The 20,319-nt window shown below is 39.8% G+C and overlaps 1 protein-coding gene across 2 annotated transcripts in view; it reads right to left on the bottom strand.

Annotated features, from left to right (window-relative positions):
• The window catches only part of map2k5 (mitogen-activated protein kinase kinase 5), a 59,780-nt gene extending 47,172 nt beyond the window's left edge, over positions 1-12,608 (bottom strand). For both annotated transcript variants that reach the window (XM_085349635.1, XM_085349644.1), the window contains exons 1-8: positions 12,174-12,608; positions 11,953-12,001; positions 11,069-11,136; positions 4,230-4,299; positions 3,426-3,466; positions 2,057-2,124; positions 1,901-1,949; positions 337-401 (exon numbers count right to left, since the gene is read on the bottom strand). In XM_085349635.1, the coding sequence (XP_085205761.1) occupies positions 337-401; positions 1,901-1,949; positions 2,057-2,124; positions 3,426-3,466; positions 4,230-4,299; positions 11,069-11,136; positions 11,953-12,001; positions 12,174-12,272 (509 nt within the window). In that variant the 5' untranslated portion in view covers positions 12,273-12,608. The remainder of the gene's footprint in view (positions 1-336; positions 402-1,900; positions 1,950-2,056; positions 2,125-3,425; positions 3,467-4,229; positions 4,300-11,068; positions 11,137-11,952; positions 12,002-12,173) is intronic.
• Between the last annotated feature and the right edge of the window lie 7,711 nt (positions 12,609-20,319).

Genomic DNA, 20,319 nt, shown 5'->3' with positions numbered 1-20,319 from the left:
AAAAAAAAATGAAGGTACAGATGAAAATCAGCCTGACAGATGCCCCACCAAACAGTGAGTGATAGATGGAGACACAATTGAACAGAAAGAGTGCTGTGAGGAATGAAACCCCTTCACACAAAATGCAGTTTTGAGTCCTATTTTGTTAGAAAAAGTGGACAGAAAAATGATAGAAGTCACACTCAATCTAAAAGTACCCACTCTTGTTGAATATCTGCCAGGTACAGTTTTTTCAGGCTTACTGAATGCACCATAATCTCTTCAGTGTCACTATCCATTACAGTGCTTTGGCCTTGCAATGCTGGTGCCTCATCGTGAGAGCCAACAAACACTTACTTGTAAACTGTGCCTCCATTTCCATGGCCAAGTTGCTCCTGATAGTGGATATCTTGGGCATTTATCTGCAGAGAAGGAAATACACCCAGGATTACACTGATTGTAAGTGGATGTTATAACATGAGAAGCAATACAACCACTGAATTACATGTGTAACTAAACTGGCAGAGAGACAGAGATGTGAGCACGTGAGGGAGATGGGACTGCACTGTAATTGAAGGCTATAAACAAGACAAGAATTCAGGTCAGTCCAAGTTCAGCGACGTAAGGAGTGAAAAACAAAATAAGAGAAGGAGGAGAAGAGATCAATACAAGGTTTTGCTGTCCAATTTAAAACAAAGAAACAATACTGTGTTTGGGCGAGTGGGACGCTGAATGTTGTAGGATTTAATGATGAGTTGTTTTCAATCATTTCATAATTTATTCATTTTTTTAAGTCAGGGTGTGATCATGTAGCTTCCTCCTCTTGTACATTTTGTAGATTTTTCCAACCAGGACGATGAAATAATTGATTGAGGCAAAGCTTATGTAAATATAAATATCAACTAAGCATTGAAGAAGGCAGAATAAAATCCATGAAAAAAAAGTAAGAGTTGTATGTTGTTGTTTTGTATAATATCAGCATACTTTTATGTAAGACAGCCATCATGTATTCAATTCATAAATACATTTTACAGTTCATTATGTAACGTTTGTCCTGGTCTAAGATTTTAGGGTGAAAATTACTCAAAACATCACTATTCAATATTAAAATATGTCCCTTAATAATGCAAAATAAAAATATAAAAGCAAAATAAATCCACTACACGTTTTGGTAACTACACAACTTAAAATTTGTGCCAAAAATACATTTTTTTATTTGTCATTATTTTTAAAAGTACTTTTATTTGCGTGTATAATTTTTTAATTAACAAAATAAAGTGAATATTTTTAATTTCTAATTATTGCCTCCGTTCAACATGACCTCAGTGTGTGTGATGTTCACTGAGGCTGCAGACTAACAATACATTAGTTTAAAAAGTTCCTTTATTTTGATATTTAGACTGTGGATGAGTACTGATAAGGGTCAGGCTGTGCAGTAAACATGTAAACATGCCTGCACACAACACGTGATAATGGACCCTCCCTAATTTAACCACAACTAATGTGATAGCAAGGTGAGAAGATGGAGGTAAAGAGAAATGATGGTTTCAATTCCAATTTTATTCATGCAGTGCCAAATCACAACAACTGTCACCTCAAGGCACTGTATATTTTAAGATAAAGACCCCACAGTAATACAGTGAAACCCCAACAATCAGGTAGAAACCAGGAAGGCTGTATGTCTAATTTTCTTCCTACATGATAGCCACTGTGTCTGAATGCATACACTAGTTACAGAGTCAGAGTGCGTGTGAGTGAGAAAGGAGAGAGCAAGTCTATATATTGGGTGCAGTCAGCGTGACGAGACAACATCCAAATACACACCCTGTATGACATGCCCACAGCCCCTCAGTAGGTCTCAGAGCAACAGCAGTAAGATTACAGGCTGGAATCGTACAGAAACCCCAAAGCACACACTAACCTGGCCATTTGTCAAGATCCTCTTCAGCTCTGCAGATGACTTTTTTAAGCTGGAGGACAGAAAACAGTATATCAGACTTCACCACATTTACCAACCAGAGGTTTAGTTGTTTATTCCAGGTAGTGTAACATGATCCTTGTGCCCCAGAAAGCTCACCTGTTGTTAGCTATAGAGTCTGGGACAGCGTGACTGCAGTCATTTGCTGGATTAGGCCTTGTATTAACCTGAAGGTGTGCAAAGACAGGCATAAGAATGTAAAAAAAACACACACACACACACACAAAAAAAAACAGCACATGGTCACATGGACAATAAAACACAAGCCTCTCGTTTCAGCTTGTGAAGTCAATTGACTGTTTAAAAAAAAAGAAAAAAAAAAAAGAGCCAAATGAAGAAGAAGAAAATTTTTATTTGCATAAAAGCACAGGAAGAAAGACAGCAAAAATCAGCTGGGAGAGTCCAGACGAAAACTTAAGACATTCCCATTTTCGTGCCTCGTGGGAGACTTTTTCTTTACATCTATTCATCTGCATCTATGTTTACTCCAAAGACCTCCAGGCTCAACCTAGATATGAACACAAAAGGAGAGACAAGACCCTTTAAAGGAGATACTAAAAATAGCATATTAATTGAGATCAAAAGGCCAATGCGTTGGGTCCACTAAAGCACAGGGAATGTCTCTTTAATTAGTGCCCAAGAAAACCTCATTTAAAAAGGCACACAGGGCTTCCCTCGGCCAATTACTTTTGTATTAAAGCAGGAGAAAAGCAGGGAAAGATTAGCAAAAGACTAAAGGTTTTCTGGAAAGAACATCGTATTCTCAAAACAGACTCTTGACCTTTAAAAAAAAAAAACTGACTTGGTTCAGTAGCACTTCTCAAAGCTCCTCAGAGGATACATAAAGTAGTATTTGTGAGTGTGTGTGTGTGTGTGTGTGGGGGGGGGGGGGGGGGGGGGGGGTGATTTTATCATTGAAATGCAGATGGATATAATATGGATCATCTGGAGAGATGGAGGAGGTGTCAAGTCATTTAACCCATGGTAATTAGCAGTGAGTTTCAATAGCAACATATGCCTAACATAAAATGGGAAGGTCTGCGAGAGGCCATTTGGGGGCTTGTAATGACAATTTCATGGTTGAACAATGACATCTTCTTATTGCCCGATTTAGTTTTTTCTCTAACCAACGCCGACACTCTTTCTATCATAGGGAATGAGAGGATCATAATACTCTGGAGGGGAGATAACACCTTGTTCTTAAATGACTATCGCAGCATGAGAATCAAGAATACAGAGAGACGGATGGAAAAGCAGAGAGACAGGCCCTGCTACAGCCGCAGCCAGATATGCTAATGCATAAACATAGTCGAGGGGAGCAAGACAATGAGTGAAAGAGAAGGAGAGCCTTGACTTCAATTGACATTTCAATAAGTGGAACACAGCATTATCAATCCATTTGACTCAACTTCTCACCCTCCCCTCATTCTCTGTGTAAGGCAGCCGAAACAATTATTGAGATAGGTACCTTCAGGCCATGTATGTTCCGGATCCCTGGAGTCTTGCCGGCTGAAACAGTAATTGACTAGATTGTAGAACACATCACTGGGCCATTTACAAATGTGGTGAAAAGGAATCAGTTCTTCATGAAGGAAAAAAATGATGAAATGAGAGTTACTAAAAAATTAGTTGTGGACAAGAGAGTGATTGAGCTGTTGGTCTCTTGAGATGGTTGGTTGGTAGTTAGGTAGAAAGAAAACAATCACAGCGTTAGAGGAAAGAGGGGCAGATAGAGAGAGAAACAGAGTGAGCCAGAGAGCTAAAGGGAGACAATAAAATGTTTCATCACATCTCCCCTAGGGCCTGTTAGAGATTATGTATGTCTTTGAGCGTTGTGAAAACTAGCTGAAAATATAGAAAAACTATGTTATGAAAAGGCCCTCATTATGAAAACCAGTTTAGGAACAGAAACTGCACAATGCCAGAGATGCAGGCAAGGCTTAGCCTGAGCTGAACACAAGCATGCACTTTGAATGCCCTTGGAGCAAAAGAAATGTAGATTTATGAATGACATCCAACAACAAAGCCAGCCGCTGAATTTTAATGTTATCCAGAGGCTCCACTGTTACTCCTACTCACCAAATGCTCACATTTTTGTGAAAACAGCGCAGGTCATGTACACTAATTTTAGTAAAATAGGCGTTTACAAATAAAGTGTGAATATTTTTATATATTTAAATGGTGCTGGTGATTAATTGTCACCACGTTAATTACAAAGCAGCCGTTAGCATCGCCTAGCCCGTGATAAAAATAGAACATCTCACTTTTGTACCTCTTGGAAAAATCTGCAGAGGGTCCGGCAGCAGTCCATTCATGCGTTGTTCATTCATTGTGTTGCAGTACTAAAAGGGGAAAAGCAAATGACAAACAGTCGAGTGTGACACTAAATTGAAATGACTTTACATGCATTTAAGTTCACAGATAATATCTGTACAAGAATGTTATCAGCACACGACAGAGGTAGAAAAACCTTAAATTTGAAGATCTGACCCTACACTACATGGCCTAATTTTAGAGTATTACACACACACAAAATGTTTATTTAACTGCCACCAGAATTAATCCACAGTCTTTTGTAAAAAAACGTGAGCATGCTGTGCGGAAATCTGTTGCAGACGAGGACCAATGCCCTGTGGGCTTGTTCTGAAGGAGTGTAGCATTAACCCTTTTCTCCTCCAGGTCAACAGCTCACCAAACACTCATATCCTACAGGACTAACACGTGCATGCACGCACTCTGGAGCCTCTCGGTTGCTTGCCAAGGCAATGCAATAATTGATGTTTCAGTTAACCAAACCATCTGTTAAACCGCAAGTGTGTGTGAGCATGGGAGAGAGAGAGTGTGTGTGTGTGTTTACTTATGTGCGTTTTGTTAATGTCTTCTGCTTTTGCAGGGGTTGAGTTTGAGACGATGTCTTTATATTGTGCACACATACACAAGTTTATTGTAATTCATTTACAAACTAGTACTGAGTGATCGCAGCAAAATGTAAATGCTCTTTCACTGAGGAGGCAGGAGGGAGGACGATGGGCACGGCTTGGATTGGAATGGATCAGAATGGCTACCCATGTGGCACAGCTGTTATTAAAAGGCCTATTTATCACTGTCAGATCCCCTCCTCGCTCCTAGCCCTCTGCTTTCGCCCTCCAGCATTCTCAATAGGCCGCATCTGAACAATGGGTCTTAATAGCAAAAAAACATGGTGTGTGTGTGTGTTTGTGTGTGTGTTGGGGGGGGGGGAATTGGGGGTGTTCGGGCTTCACGTACCTTTAATTTTCCGCTCAGCTAGCTTATTGATTAAGGCTGCAATTACCACCTAATCTGTAGTAGGTGTGTTATTAAAAGACATTCTCCATTGTTGGCCAATAACTAAACAGTGTCCGATCCCAAATACCATCGCTCAGCCTTAAGGGACAAGCCAGAGTGCAAGAGAGAGAAAGTGTGAGTCTCATCATCATTAGCAGACCAAGAGCAAATGGGAATGGTGGAATTAGCGCCACTACCTCCAGGGGGAGCTGAGTGAGGAAGGGATGAGGTCACATGTTTTTTTGTTTTTTTTAAGCACCTGACATAGGCTGGTCTTTAACTTTGAACAGGGGGCGTCTGTCTTTCAAGGTGTCGAACAATGATTAGAAATGCCTGGAAGTCTAGCGGGTCTCGCAGGAGCATGTAGCAATCAATGTTCTTAGTGCTGGGGGATACTTCTCACAATAAATGCCCTCTGTAGACTGATGTTAATTAAGTGCTGAATTTGAGCATTAATTTTGCTCAGTAATCACGAGCGTGAATTTTTCGCAGGGCAATGTTAAAGCAAAGATCTTGAACAAGACAAAAAAAAAAAAAAAGAAGAAGAAAGAAAGAAAGCAAACATCGTGCACTGACAGCGTATTTAAAAGCCTGATTATACATTTCCTAATAAAAATATACACACCCTCCCAAACGCACACACACAGACACACACAAAGCAACCGTGAAGAAACTGAATTATCCCACATTTCACCTAACATGCTGCTTCCCTTAATTCCTATTAATTTCATATAATGGCTGTCTGCTCACCTGGAATTAATAACACTCAAGCAAAAACCCACTAGTCTCCACGGAGGCCAAAAGGCAGCAAACAACAGGGAAAAAAAAACCCTAAATACAAATGCAATCCAGAGCTGAAATGCATAACACTTGCATAAAACATTCAAAGTACACGGCTAGCGTAAATTATAGTCTAGTGAGCCCAGTATTTCCAGGTGATCAGCAGCTTTTTGTACAGCTGGCAGTCCCATGAGTAGAAAGCCATTATGAGGCTCCGAGATTTGTTTGCCAAAAATTCACTGAACAAATGGGGTCTGAAATCTGTGGGAAAAGCTGTGCACTGTTGTGGATACTTAATATTTCTATTGGGCGCTGTAGAAAGAGGCAGGGGTCAGTCATAAATTTATATACACCTAAGGCATGTCAGAATAAAGACAAAAAGTGTAACTGCCAGCAAAAACAATACACGTTTCAATGTTTCTTTAACAAAATATCAATTTTTTCATTTCATTTTCATTTCATCTGCAACAAATTACAAGGAACTCAAGGTTTTTGGACATGCATTTTTTCAGACAAATAAAAATGCAATAAAAACAAACCACAGTGTAGGCCTAATTTTATCTAACAAGTAAAACAAGTCTGCACGGTTCTGTAATTAATTGCGATATTTTCCATGTAACATACAACTAAACATTTAGCCCATGATAAATGACAACTTTTCTTTTTTGTTGAAATCACAGACGTATGACTTCTTGGGCTGACATCAAAATAGAAACAACCAAAATTTACATAGAAATTAAGAGTCTCTAATGTTAATGCAAGTTCGTGGTTTTAATGGAGCAAGACAGAATTATTACAAAAAAGTATTTAATCCCCTTCAACCCAGCCAGAATTACACCTCCTACAGACTGGCTGTGTGCACACACAGACATATAATGAAAGAAATATAAAAAATGACCATCAAGTCAACGTTGGTCAGCATCATGGAAGTCTGAAGCTGCTGTGGAATTTTGTGGAAACCAAAATTGAGCTCTTTGGCATCGACCTACCGTGTCTGAAGAAAGAGAAATGTTGGGTATGACCCAAAGAACGACATCCCCAATGTCAAGCACGAAGGTGGAAACATTATGTCTTGGGGCTGTTTTTTTGTTAAGGGTAAAAGACAACTTCATCGCATCAAGATGACAACGGACGGGGCCATGCACCCTTAAACTCCTGGACGAGAATCTACTTCCCTGAAAACTGAAGATGGGTAGTGGGTGCTGGATGGGTCTTCCAGCATGACGATGACCACCAAGGCAACACATGAGTGGCTAAAGAAGAACCACATTATGGTCATGGAGTGACCTCGTCAATCTTCACACCTCAGTCCTACAGAAAATCTGTGGAGCGAGCTGAAGTTTTGAGTTGCCAGGAGGCAGCCAAGAAACCTACAGGATTTAGAGAGTTTCTGTAAAGAGGAGTGGGCAAAAGTCCCTCCTGAGATGTGTGCAAACCTGAAGACCAGCTACAAGAAACCTCTTACTGCTCTACTCTCCAACAAGGGTTTTTCTACCAAGTACTAAGTCCTGTTTTGCTTGGAGATCAAATGGTTTTTTCATTCAATGACATGCAAATCAGTTTAGAAGTTTTATGCAACAGGATTTTTTTTCTGGATTTTGGTTGAATTTTGGTCTCTCTCCATTAAAATTAAACTGCCATAAAAATTAGAGACTGTTGATTTCACTGTAAGTGAGCAAACGTACAAATTCAGCAGGAGATCAAATCATAATTTGTCCCACTGTAAACACTGCCCCTTTCTCAACCATTACTCCAGCTTTAACAGGACAGTGCACAGAACAACATCCGCTGGATCTGTGGAAAACAAAACTTGCTTAGGTCAAAGCCTTTTCCACGTCTGTCTAACAACACTTCTTGGCACAACATCTGTCTCTTTTTGCTTAATCACCCTGCTACCCTATGCTACTTAATGATTAAAAAGCAACCACAAGTGAATGCATGACAAAAATGGACAAAAAAAAAAAAAGAAGCAGGGAGTGTAAATTGTGCCTGTGGCTCTAGTAGCATCATTGTGAGCTGATGGGGGGTAAAAGACATCCACAGATGAAAGTAGATTTTGAACAACTCTGCAGCCCAGGGGGGCTGCTCTTTAATGAGGCAAAACTTTAAGTACTGAATAATAAATAATAAAAATTGACAGTTCATTTAGTTTACAGTGTACTTCATACAGAAAACCCATTACACGCCATTACTCTTACTGTCCGCGGCATGAACAGTAAGTATGGTCGAATATGAAAATATACTGCAGTATTTGAGGGAGCTGAAGGGGATGTGGGACGTGTCTGCATGTGTGCTGCTGAATATTGCCATAGCTTAACTGCTACTAGATGAGGCTATATGGCTTCAATTTCTTCATGTTATATTATAAATAACTACGTCAGTGGAGATTGCCATCAAATCAGCATCTTGCCGTCTCATGTTTTGCTACCTGAAGAATTGTGCTTCTCGTTCTAGGCCAAGTATTTTATAGTATTTGATGTAACTCACCAGATTGATGAGGTCATTTTGAATTCAACCAAGGCTTTGGTGGCTATCGAAGAACGCCTTTTAATTTAACATTAAAAACTTTGGTGTAGCATATTTAATACTAAAGGTTTTTTCAAACCATTCTTAAAATGACTTATTTACACCTTAAGTCCATGCGAGCTAGAAAGGTAAACACTCAAACTGAGAGTTCAGGATTGTTGAGGATTGACTGGGTCTAAGGTTTTGCTTAATAAAAAGAGAGGTGAGTGGCTTTATTATGGCGCTGAGCAAAGCACTTAAAAAATACAGAAAATCTGAACAACGTCCTTGTTACTGTGTCATGTCAATTTGACGTGCCTCAAAAGCTTTCCAAACGATACAATATACAAAACCCCAGACACTTAAATGGCTCTAAAAAGCTGCACAAAAAAAATTAACCAAAATAGTGCAGAACACATAAAGGAGGAGGACCTTTCAAAATGCTCAAATGTAGTTCAGACATGCTCTTGGCCATGTCATCTAAACTGCACAAAGGATTGAATGTGAACAGTTTCTGTCAGAACTACTTTCCAATGAGGAATCGGCACACAGTAAGAATGCTACAATGCAGCAGCATAACTGGAAAACATAACCCTGGCATGTACAGTGCTGTGCAAAAGCCTTGATCAACCCCTCATTTCTTTATATTTTGCTAGGAAATTAGGAAATAGGTGCAGTGATTTATTGACACATGTGCAGACATACTTAGAAATACAGCATATGTATAGAGCTTGTATAATTCTAACAAGTCTGAAATTCAATATTTGGTGTGACCATATTTATTCTTAAACAGTGTGAATTCTCTTACACCAGGGGTCAGCAACCTTTAACACCCAAAAAGACATTTGGACGCAATTTCCATGCAAAAGAAAACACTGGAGCCGCAAGTACTTTTTGACATCTAAAATGAAGATAACACTGTATATATTGTTTTTTTTTACCTTTATGCTTTGTGTAAACAACTAAGGTGTTGCTTAAATCCATGAAGTGCTACAGAGAAAATTACATTTTATTCATGTAATTAACACATTTTGAACTCTTAAAGAAATATAACAAAAGGAAAGACACCCAGCTGAACTAAAATGACCCATGTAGCAAAGAAAAACTGTTGTGAGCCGCCGCCCTTAAATCACCTTTGGGCTTTTGGAGCCTTGACCTGACTTTTAAAAAAAATAATAATTGGAAAAAAAAGCACTACGCTGCTGAAAAATGAAAAATAGATATTTGCAAAATTCTGCCTAAATATGTATTTTACCTGGTTAATGTGTGTGGCGGGGCGTGGTCTGCAGCGACGCTGCACCTGAGCGGCACCCGCAATCGCGCCTCGCCGCCTTAACGTCTGTGCTATCTGTGCTGTTGTGTTGGTGTGTGTCGGGCTGTGAGCTGAAAAGCTACAGACGTCTGGGCTCTGGGGAGGCCAATCCATGACTGACTGTGTTCAATTGTGTGTTTTTCTGCGCAGTGGCAGTGTGTTTAGGATCATTGTCATGCTGAATAATAAAGCTGTTGCCAGGCACACACTTTCCAGATGAGATTGCATGGTGTATCAAAGTCTGGCCACACTTTTCTGCACTCAGAATCCATCAGCTTTGACAAGACCTCCAACACCACAGGCTTAACTGCAGCCCCAAACCATGACGGAGCCTTCACAGTGTTTAACAGATAGCTGTAGACACTCACTGTTCTACCTTTAACCTAAACTCAACAAACTTTAAACAAATTTAGCTTCATCACTCCATAAGACCTGTTGCCACATATTTTCAGTCCATTTCTTGTGTAATTTAGGTTGTCACCTCTGGCTACCAGTGGCTGTTGTTGTTGTTTATCAAACTCATAATCAAGTAACTTTCATGAAAACCACACAATCACACTCTGTGTGTATGAGTGTTATTACTCATACACACAGAAAGACTGTACGTTTGCGTATCTATCCTCTATCAGGTGCTTTTTATTTGCTGAATGCGTTTTGTTACAGATGCAGCAGTTGGTGACCTATTGTCCTTTGTGTCTTTTTTCCCACCCTTTTAAAAAAAATTCTCTGTCTCTTTTTTGCTTTACCTTTCTTCATGTTAATCTGACCCTCGCTTTCCCATGCCTTAATGACTTTCTGTGGACTTTCAGGTACTTTTCATCTACTGTAAATAATACTTTTAGGCCTACCACATCTTCTTTTGTTCTCCACTTGTTTAGTTTCTTCAGATTTCTTGACACACCTTGCTGAGATATGTGATTTTTGACTAATAGCTCAAAACAACAAACATCAGTCCTCTTAAAATGGTCAGGTAGGAAGACTGAACTGAAAACTAGTTAAAAAAAATAAAAAATCAGCCAATATCCTGACCTTCAGATAGCCTAGAGAATTATGCTCAAGAGCACTTTAAAGACTTACAAAGTCCAGCTTGTTGGAAACAAAATATAAAGAGGAAGCAAGGGTCGCTCAAGACTTTCGCACAGTATTCTAATTTGTGGATATTATGCCTGACTTGGTCAAAGTACTGCATGCAACATTTATGTACTCACATATGACAACATGGCTTTGAGTTCTTCATCACTTCTTACTGTGATTCTGTCTCCCACCTCATCTTCGTCTAAAAAAAACAAAAAACAACAACACAACAACACAAAAACAAAAACAGTACAACTGTAAAAAATAAAATACTAATAATGGGGAAGGGGGGAAATCACAGAGAAAATTCAAAACAGATTTTTTTTGCAGTAACAAGTGTGGTATAATAAATATAAACAGAAGACACTGTAAAACAACACTTTTACGTATAATAAACATTTAATAGAATCAAGGCATGCAAACAAAAAAGCATATCATTCCATATTAAGTATTAATGCAATAGCAAAATTTGGGGAGCCAAAACATACAATCAAAATCATACAATAAAATATAATGTATAAAAGCACTCAGTAAGCAGTATTTATGTTTGTATGTCAATCAAACTCTTTGCACTCTACCCGTAAACAGGCTTGAATGGTGCCTATACCAAGAGGCTAAATCTTAATTTGATTGAATGAGAGAAACTTCAACTGTTCCTGTCAATCAATCAGTTAGTACAGTAGCTATGGCATGTCTGGATAAAACGCATGCTAGAGGTTAACACGAGTAGTAAAAAAAGGGAACAGAGAAGAGAGAAGCTAACACAATGAAAATGTGTGAAGCTTTTTACTCTCTCAGATAGATGAAGCCCGTTCAAGAGGGCTAGAGTCTAGCCCATGACAGCAGGGATCGGTTCTTACTCTCACACAGCTGCATGAGATCTCCTCTCCTTCAGACCAATCTGATAACTGATTACAAGTCCCTACATTACAGGGCTATTGTTTTGGTGTGTAAACACAGTCATTCAAAGCTTCCTCTTGCAGCATTACAGCAGTCCAACTCTAAAGCAGGTACTTACATTCAAAGGCCGTGACAGTGGCTTCAGGCATGACATCTCTGATTGCGACCTGTAATGTTTGACAGGGTGAATTAGGACCAGACAGCTAAGGATGGTTATTAGACTGACAGATATTAATGAGGCAGGGTTACGACACGCTGAGTCAGAAACAGTCCGTGTGTTTTTGACTTGTGCAGTGTGTCTGTGAGTGAAAAGTGATAGTTGGCATGAGGCAGACTCACGAGCAAGTCATTGAAGTTCAGAAGAGACGGACAGTCCACGGACGAGTCCATGTCTCCTGTCGGCGTTTTTATTCGGATCACTATCGCCTCGGTGTTCATTGCGCTGTCAGTATTTAACCTAAGTGAGAGCAATAAGAGGGAAGCTTCAGCCTCATAATAGTTGACTGGATGTGGAAGCTAACCAGCTAATTCCCTGCAGCAGTTTGCTAACGATACATGCTAGCATCCTGCTCAGTCCGGATTCTTGATTTAAGTGATGCGGAGCCTTTTTAAAAAACAAAAAGGTTTTGAGGTCGGTCGCCGCCGACACCACAGTCAAGTCATAACCGTATGAAAGGCTTATCCCGAAGTGTGAACGTGTACACCACTGCTCCACGAGACAAAGTTTACACTGTACTAACGTAGGTGTTTAGCTGTATAGCTAGTTTTGAGGAAACTGCTACAACAGCGCTTCCGAATCAACATCCGCTCGTTGCCTTTTCAAAATAAAAGACTTGCACTATCTATATCAATCTGTCAAATTCTAAAAGGCGAAGTTTGAGAGAACGCTGCTATTCTTATGGATCTTATTTTGGGGTTTTTTTTTTCCTATGTTATAAAATGAAATATACATACGGTTTAAAAAGTTTTTGTTTCTGCACTGAAAAGGAATTATTACCGCTTTTGCTGTAGATAACACTGACCTGAGATCAAGGTTGATAAGTTGAGTACAATACTGAGAATACAATAGATTTCTGAGGTATTATGGATAAATATTCCTTTAAAAACATGACCTTAGATCACAATTGTAAATGTTTCGTAAATGGCCCTCACTTACACGGAAATGTACTGCTGTTGAGATGAAAACCACCACAGTTTTTTAAAAAGTGTTTTTTTTTCCCCCTCTTTCACTTGACATTAAAACAGCATTAGTATTTAAAGGTTTCCACTCTGCGCTCGCCATTAGCATATAATTGAGTGTAAAACAAAAGGGCTCTTAAAACCTGTGTTGATCGCGGCCCTGTGAGTGAACAGCTGCTCTGTCCACTCTATAAACAGCTCTGATTGCAGTTCATGGAAAAAAGACATTGATCCCTGAGTAAAGTGAAGTCTCTATCCTGTTCATTTACATTGCTCTACCCACAGACCTGATACCTAAGTCTGTTCACCTGGGTTCTGTGTAATGATAAGAAGTTGTTAAAGCCTGCTCTGTCTCCCCATGGCTCAAATTTGGCTATACAATACATGTGCCAGTTGAAAACAATTTCAGTGGTGGTGTGTGTGCTGTGCCGGCCATTGCACTAGGCTGGGTTTCATTGGCTCTTACAAAAAATGTCTCCATCCCATATTGGCCTGAGGATGAACTCCTCTATCAGTGATTACCATCTCACTTAAAAAGAAAAGGAAATGTAAAACACTGAATCTACCATATATTTATTTAATTGTCTGTACTTGAACCTTTAAAAAACACTCCCAGAGGGATGTTACGAGTTCATTGCATTGATCCTTCCTGATCTTACACCTGTACCAACAATTAGGTTAAAGACCCACTGATTTCCATGCAATGCTTGAAATTATTACTCCGCCTAATTGCAACTGGATACAAAAGGGGAAACACAAGCAAGGCCATCAAGCACTCGGATTAATGCCTCGACCAGCACTGACTTCTGATGAAAAGCAGAGGATCTATATGGCACTTTGTCAGACGTGCTCTCCCAGGACGTGACGTTAGATCCTTCTGCTTTAGGGACAACTAGGATGAAGCCCAGTCAGCAATCCGCATTATCAGAAATCAAACTCCTGGCTTAGCTGGGAGGGGAAAGTGGACGAGGAAGGCCAACATTCACTGTCTGGTAATTAAAAGCCGTTTTATCAGGCCTCCTCTTTCGCTCCATGCCTCTTTTCTTGCTATTGACAAGCTGCTTAGCGCAAAGAGAGCTCAGTTTGACTCTAAATATATGAAGCACACTTATTTAACTTTCTCAGCAAAGAGGGAAAAGCAAGTAAACAAGACAGCAACAAAACTGCCTGGCAGGACCGCCAAATTCCTTTCACTTTAGTTTTGTTTTCTTCTGTTTATTAAGAAATGCAGCCTTTGTTCACATCCTCTTTTTCTCTTGATGATTATTATTTCATTAGTCCGTGTCAAACATATTGGGCGGCTCGTTGTGTTTATTGATTAACGAGCCAAAGTCAGCACCATCGTCTCTCGCTGTAATGCTGATATAGAAGATCTTGAAATGCTATTTGTCTACCCGTTAAGCATTGATCGTTCTCTGCTATATTGGCTGCTACTTGGTATCTTTCTATATCTAATGTGCCCCTTAAACTTAATTCGTAATTATTTAGAGTAAAAAATGTGAGCTTGTAGTTTGGGGCCTTATTTACCTTCATAGATCCAGCAGGGTGGGCTAAATATCACTGGCTTGGTCTCACAAATGTGAGCTGTGAGCTCAGCAAGAAAAACATGTCCCACCATCTGTTCCAGGGCCACGTCCCAACTCAGGTATCCAGATGCAAACCCTCCAGCTGAAATAGAGATGTGTCTCCTCAGCCTTGAAGCCTGAAGCCTGTTGTTTATTGATGCTGCCAGAGCCCCCGCTCAGATCGATACCATCTCACTCAGATGGGCCTTCACAACACGCAGCCTCCAAATTGAGGTCAGGATACGTAGACGGTTATGGCACTTCAGCAGATATGAATTGCCCGAGAGGCTGTGATCATTTGTTACCTCTTCCTTTAAAGTTCATCTCCAAGTTGACCTGTGATGAAGCACGAGGACTTTGTGAGTCACTGGTGGAAGAGTTATGAGGAAATGCACCAAGATGCGTATGAACTGACTGGAGAGAAATGGGTTGTGTGACTACCTTTCAGCTCCTCGAACTGCATACTTTTCTTGCCATTTCCAGTCTTTCAGATTCACCTCAGAGGGCCCCTTTTATGGCTGTATGTTGTTTCTGTTGTTTCTAATAAAGAGGAAATATTGGTGCCTTCCTGACCTGCTCATAGTGGCCACAGAAAAATTTATGGGGTATGTCTCCTTTAGTGAGGTAGCATCTGAGCTGAGCCCCACATAAATAACACATCACTAGTTCATCCAAGCTCTCTTGGCTTTTCTTTCATGCTGTGGTCAAATCATTATATTGAATGCAAAATATGACTTTTCTTTTTTTAATTAAAAATGCTCAAAGTGGTGAATCGTTTCCCTTTCATGTAACATTCTTGTAGTGAGCTGGCAGTTTCATCCTAGGAATTTGATTGTCCCAAAATTTTAGATGAAAATATCCTGAGTGTTCCCTGTGCAAACTCACCAGGAAACCCATCACTATTTTACTCTGTTCTTCAGTAAACCTCAAAATAAAATATCAGCATGGATTACCTATAATGTTATTTTATTTACAATGATCAGTATCTTCCTTCAAGCAAAGAGATATCTGTGTTCTGCATTGAATAATAAAGCAGTGGTTGGTGAAGTCTAAAATAAAAGTCCATATGGATGGGAATGCCGTTTGAACTGGAGAAGTGTGATCGGAAAGTAACAAAAAGAGGGAAGGTAGTCAGAGGGGACACTGAGGACAGCTACGAATATCTGGGAATTACGAGGAGGCCGCTAGGAAAGCTGCAACTACCAAGTACCTGCAGAGATTAAGGCAAGTCCTGAGAAATCAGCAGAATGGAAACAACAAGACCTGATCAATCAACACAGATACCCCGATGGGATAAGAAGCTGACCAAAGGAAGAGATAGAAGCCACTAATGTCAAGACAAGGAAGCTCCTTACCATGCATGGAGGGTTTCACCGAAAATCCAGCACCCTGAGACCGTACCCTAAGCAGAAAGGTGGCCGGGGACTAGTGAGTGTCAGAGCCAGTAGAAGAGGAGCAAGAGAAGAAGCATCATGGAAGGACAGGCTCCTGCACAGTGTGTACAGTGTGATCAGCAGACAGAAGACGTGGCTGACATCCAGAAGTCCTACCAGTGGCTGGACAAAGCTGGACTGAAAGACAACACAGAGGAACAAATCATGGCAGAACAAGCTCTCAGCACAAGATCCATAGAGGCTGGGGTCTATCACACCTGGCAGGCTGTGTAAAGATGCCCCTGAGTCAATCCACTATATAACAGCAGGGTGCAAGATGCTAGCAGGAAGGGCATACATGGAATGCCATAACCAAGTGGCCGGCATCGGAACATTTGTGCCAAGTATGGCCTGGAAGAACAACCTGACGTGGTAGTGGTAGACAAGCAGAGGCAGACGGCCATATCAGATGCAGATATACCAAGTGATAGCAAAATTAACAAGAAAAAACAAGAAAAGCTGGAAAAATACCAAGGGCTGAGAGAGGAACTTGAGGATGGATGGATATCGTCTGATAATGATGATAATATTGGCCAATATTAGCTGTTTGCCAGTCTAGATGACACCCTTCATCATGTTAAGTGTCGACATTGCATAAAGTTTACTTTGCATAGTTAGTCCACCGGAGTACATTGTACATTGAAACTTTCCTTTTGGGAATGCTAAAAAATAACTAGCTGATTCAAGCAGAGTCGAGGGGAGTGTGAAAAAGTAAATAAATATTTGCAAATGTTGGTATCGGGCCGAAAAATCCTATATCGTTCAGGCTATAGTAGCATTTTCCTCCAACGTGTAGTGTCCACATATATATTAAGGAAACATGTTATTTTTGTTTGTTTGTAGTCAACACAGATACCACCACAGAGAGTTCTGGGGGGAAAGTAATGTAAACAAACAGTAACTAAAAGCATTCACAATAGAATAGCAACAACAGCTACACTGTAACTGTATATACATGTGCATGCACATGTGCATGACTGTGGCCAGAACGCGTGACCTCTCTCTAACCACACATTGCTCTGGTGAGGAGTGTCAGGTGGCCGGTTTGTCAGCTGAAATATTCATCAAACAGATCAACGGAAAGTCTGGCTGGCTTTTCAACTGACAACTGCGGCTCAATAATTGATAGAGGAGCAACTGAGTGTTTGTGGGGGTCCTTCTCTTTCTGTAAGTGATGCCTCTGACCTTTGTTGTGTGAAAGAACTCATCACGGCGAGCGAGCATGTGTCATATAAAGACCGACGCATTGAACTAAGCAATGAAAGTAACAAAGGAAATAAATGCTACGATGAAAATGATAAATTCATTGGTTTGGTTTTGTGCTCACACTGAATAATATCTCTAAGTGCCTTTACTGTCTGTGTATGAGCAATTGAAAGCTCAGTAATTAATTTAATTTTCAAAAATAGTCTCTAACCTGACTTATGACCTGCCACGATTGGAAAACATTTCTTGGTAGAATCAAATCAAATTCATATTAACATGTTATTGTGCTAACAGTATGTGCACTGACAACATGTCAAGTGGGCCATTGTCACTCACTTAATACTAGTCGTTCACAGCAGATGACAAACCCAATACTGTGGTGAATCAGTGGAAAGCTGTAGTGACATTGGTGTGTGTGCTGGCCCTTCCTGCCAGGTGACTAATGCATTACTGCCTGTAACATAAAAATTAATAAACATCTTTAACATTATTTGACTGGGGACAAAGTAGCATGCATTAACTGTGCTACAGGTGGTTAAATATGTTATATCTGAATGTAGCTTCATAATTCTTTTGCTAAGTAAATACAATAAGAATACAATGAAGCTGAAGTTTGTTCTCATGGTTTTATTAGTCTTCATATTTTCTCATTTCACTATCGTTTTTATTGACAGTCTTTGTGTTTCATCCAGATGTTAGTACAACTTTTATGAACCATATCTGATTATTTTATGAATTCTATTGTTCTACTAATTCTACGCAATAACTATGACCATAAATATCAGGTTATAGTTGTGGCACACATGCACTGTGTGTCACACATTCTTTTCCTGTGCAAAACTGAAAAATAACAAATAAAAATAACTAGCAAAAAAAGAGAAAAACATTATTACTATGCACATATACTGCTGAGTTATTTTCTTTGTGGTAATTTTCATCATATTTGCCAAAATCTGCAAAGCTTGTGATTCTTTGGTAACTCTTAAATTTCACAAATGGTCATAGCATTACACAGGCTAATAAAAAGCCGTCCCTTTGCATGCATTTGATGCAATCCAGACTTTAGAAAAGTGCACGTCCTTGAGAGCCGGCAAAAATGTGGGACATAGTCTCTAGAAGTGGGACGGAAGGGACAAGCAATACAAATGCTGTGCTGTCCCACATAAAGAGGGACGTCTGCTCTGTTATTGTGAGTGAAAGTGTTCAGTGTTACCATCCTTAAAAACATTTCTGTGTGTTTTCTGGCCCATCGTGGCTTCCGATGTGCAAAGGGGAGATTCATGTGTAAAAATAAATATGTACGATTGCTGTCTTGCACAATCGTACATATACTAGTTATGCATTTATTGCTTCTGGATTACTGTAATTCCTTAGTATCAGGATGTCCAAAAAACTCCCTGAAAAACATTCAATTGATCCAAAATGCTGCAGCAAGAGTCCTGACAGGGACTAGAAAGATCTTTCTCCTCATGTAAAAGGTCCTCAATAACTAGAGAGCTTCTCGTCCCTGAGCCTGGTTCTGTCAGAGGTTTCTTCCTGTTAAAAGGACGTTTTTTCTTTCCACTGTCACTAAACTTGCTCATACGGGGTTGTTTGATTGTTGGGGGTTTCTCTCTATTATAGTAGTCTTTATCTTACAATGTAAAGTGCTTTGGGTGATTGTTGTTGTGATTTGGCATTGTGTGAGTAAAACTGCATTGAAATGAAATGAAGTGAACAAAAGAGGATAGCATTCACACTCTTAATTATTTATCACTTACATCTTTTTTTTTTAAACTATATCCTGCTAGTACATTTTGTAATAGGTCTCTGATGACTGTTAGCTTGCTGCCTGCTGTCCTTACTGTAAACTGATTTGCAATGTTTTTTTAATCATATTTATAGTTTGATAGGTATAACACCAGGTACAGTACGCCCTGTGGTACTACTGCTAACAGCAGATTTGTGTTTGTTTGTTTGGGGGGGAGTTGGCTCATGATAGGAATATAATCTTTCTGCTGAGATAAGATCTGTGTTTGTTTCTGTGTGTTTCTGTGTGTGTGTGTAAGTCCCGCATGGTAATAAACAGCTGGCTGGAAACAAGAGCACAGATTTGAGCTCAGTTTCTTATAAGACGCAAGACAGATTATACCACTGCTATGCTTGCCAGTAATTTGCACTTTTTTTTTCCAGGCAGACTATTTCAGGCCGTTAGGATCAGCCGTCCAGTTGAACAGCTGAGCAAACACTTTCAATGGCTCATTGACTGATGAGCTTCCTTGCATTTTTTTTTTCTATTGCAGGTGAAACTCAGAGATGCGTCTTGGATACATGTGATCGCATACATACGGTAAAGTACGTCTATCTGTAAGCTTAAATCAGTGCTCAGTAACACAGATTCATTTTGTACCATTCACCATAACAGATGAAATCCACTGAAGATGTTTGAACTAAGCCTAAATGAGTACAAAAAATGACTATAATTATGCCACTGAGAAAATATTTAAATATTTTATAGGTAATAGCAATAAGACTGTCCTTGATCTGCAAAGAATGCCCACAAAGAACCTTAAAATATCTGACTGCCTGTTTCATGTTTTCACCAAAAAATAAAAAATACAGCGATTCTTTCATTTCTAAAGTTGTATTTGGTGGGCATTTAATAACCTCAGCTGTTTCCTCATATACTTAATGAAAGTTTGGAGACATTTAATATTTAATGTCTGATAGAGTCTTTCAGATGATCAAGGATACATCCAAAATGTGCTTTTTTTCAGGGAAATACATGAGTGTTTATCAGCCACTGCTGTAGCCATCATCATTGTTGGGTTAAATCTGCGTGCGTGAGCGCGAACGCGTGTGTCTGTGTGTGTACATGCGTGCGCTCGTCCACACAGCCTCATTGTGGGTTACAACAAAGCCCTGGAAATACAACCTCCAGGGGTCTTACCTGGATGTGGGGGGCCCCCACTTTTTCATTAAAAATTGCAATCCTGCAGCTGAGGCTCCGTTACACCACAATGTGCCAGAACTATGCAAGGGCAAACATATGCGACCTGGACCCAACCTTCAAATGTGCCCCAATAGATAGATCTTTTGCTCTTCTCTATTTTACAACAAGTT

The sequence above is a fragment of the Diplotaxodon limnothrissa genome, linkage group LG1 (assembly GCF_057381915.1).
Source record: "Diplotaxodon limnothrissa isolate DT_005_m linkage group LG1, D_limnothrissa_male_GT1.1, whole genome shotgun sequence".
In the NCBI taxonomy this organism is placed as follows: Eukaryota; Metazoa; Chordata; class Actinopteri; order Cichliformes; family Cichlidae; genus Diplotaxodon; species Diplotaxodon limnothrissa.
The sequence above is the reverse complement of the archived record's forward strand: the minus strand, read 5'-3'. Positions and strand labels throughout refer to the sequence as shown.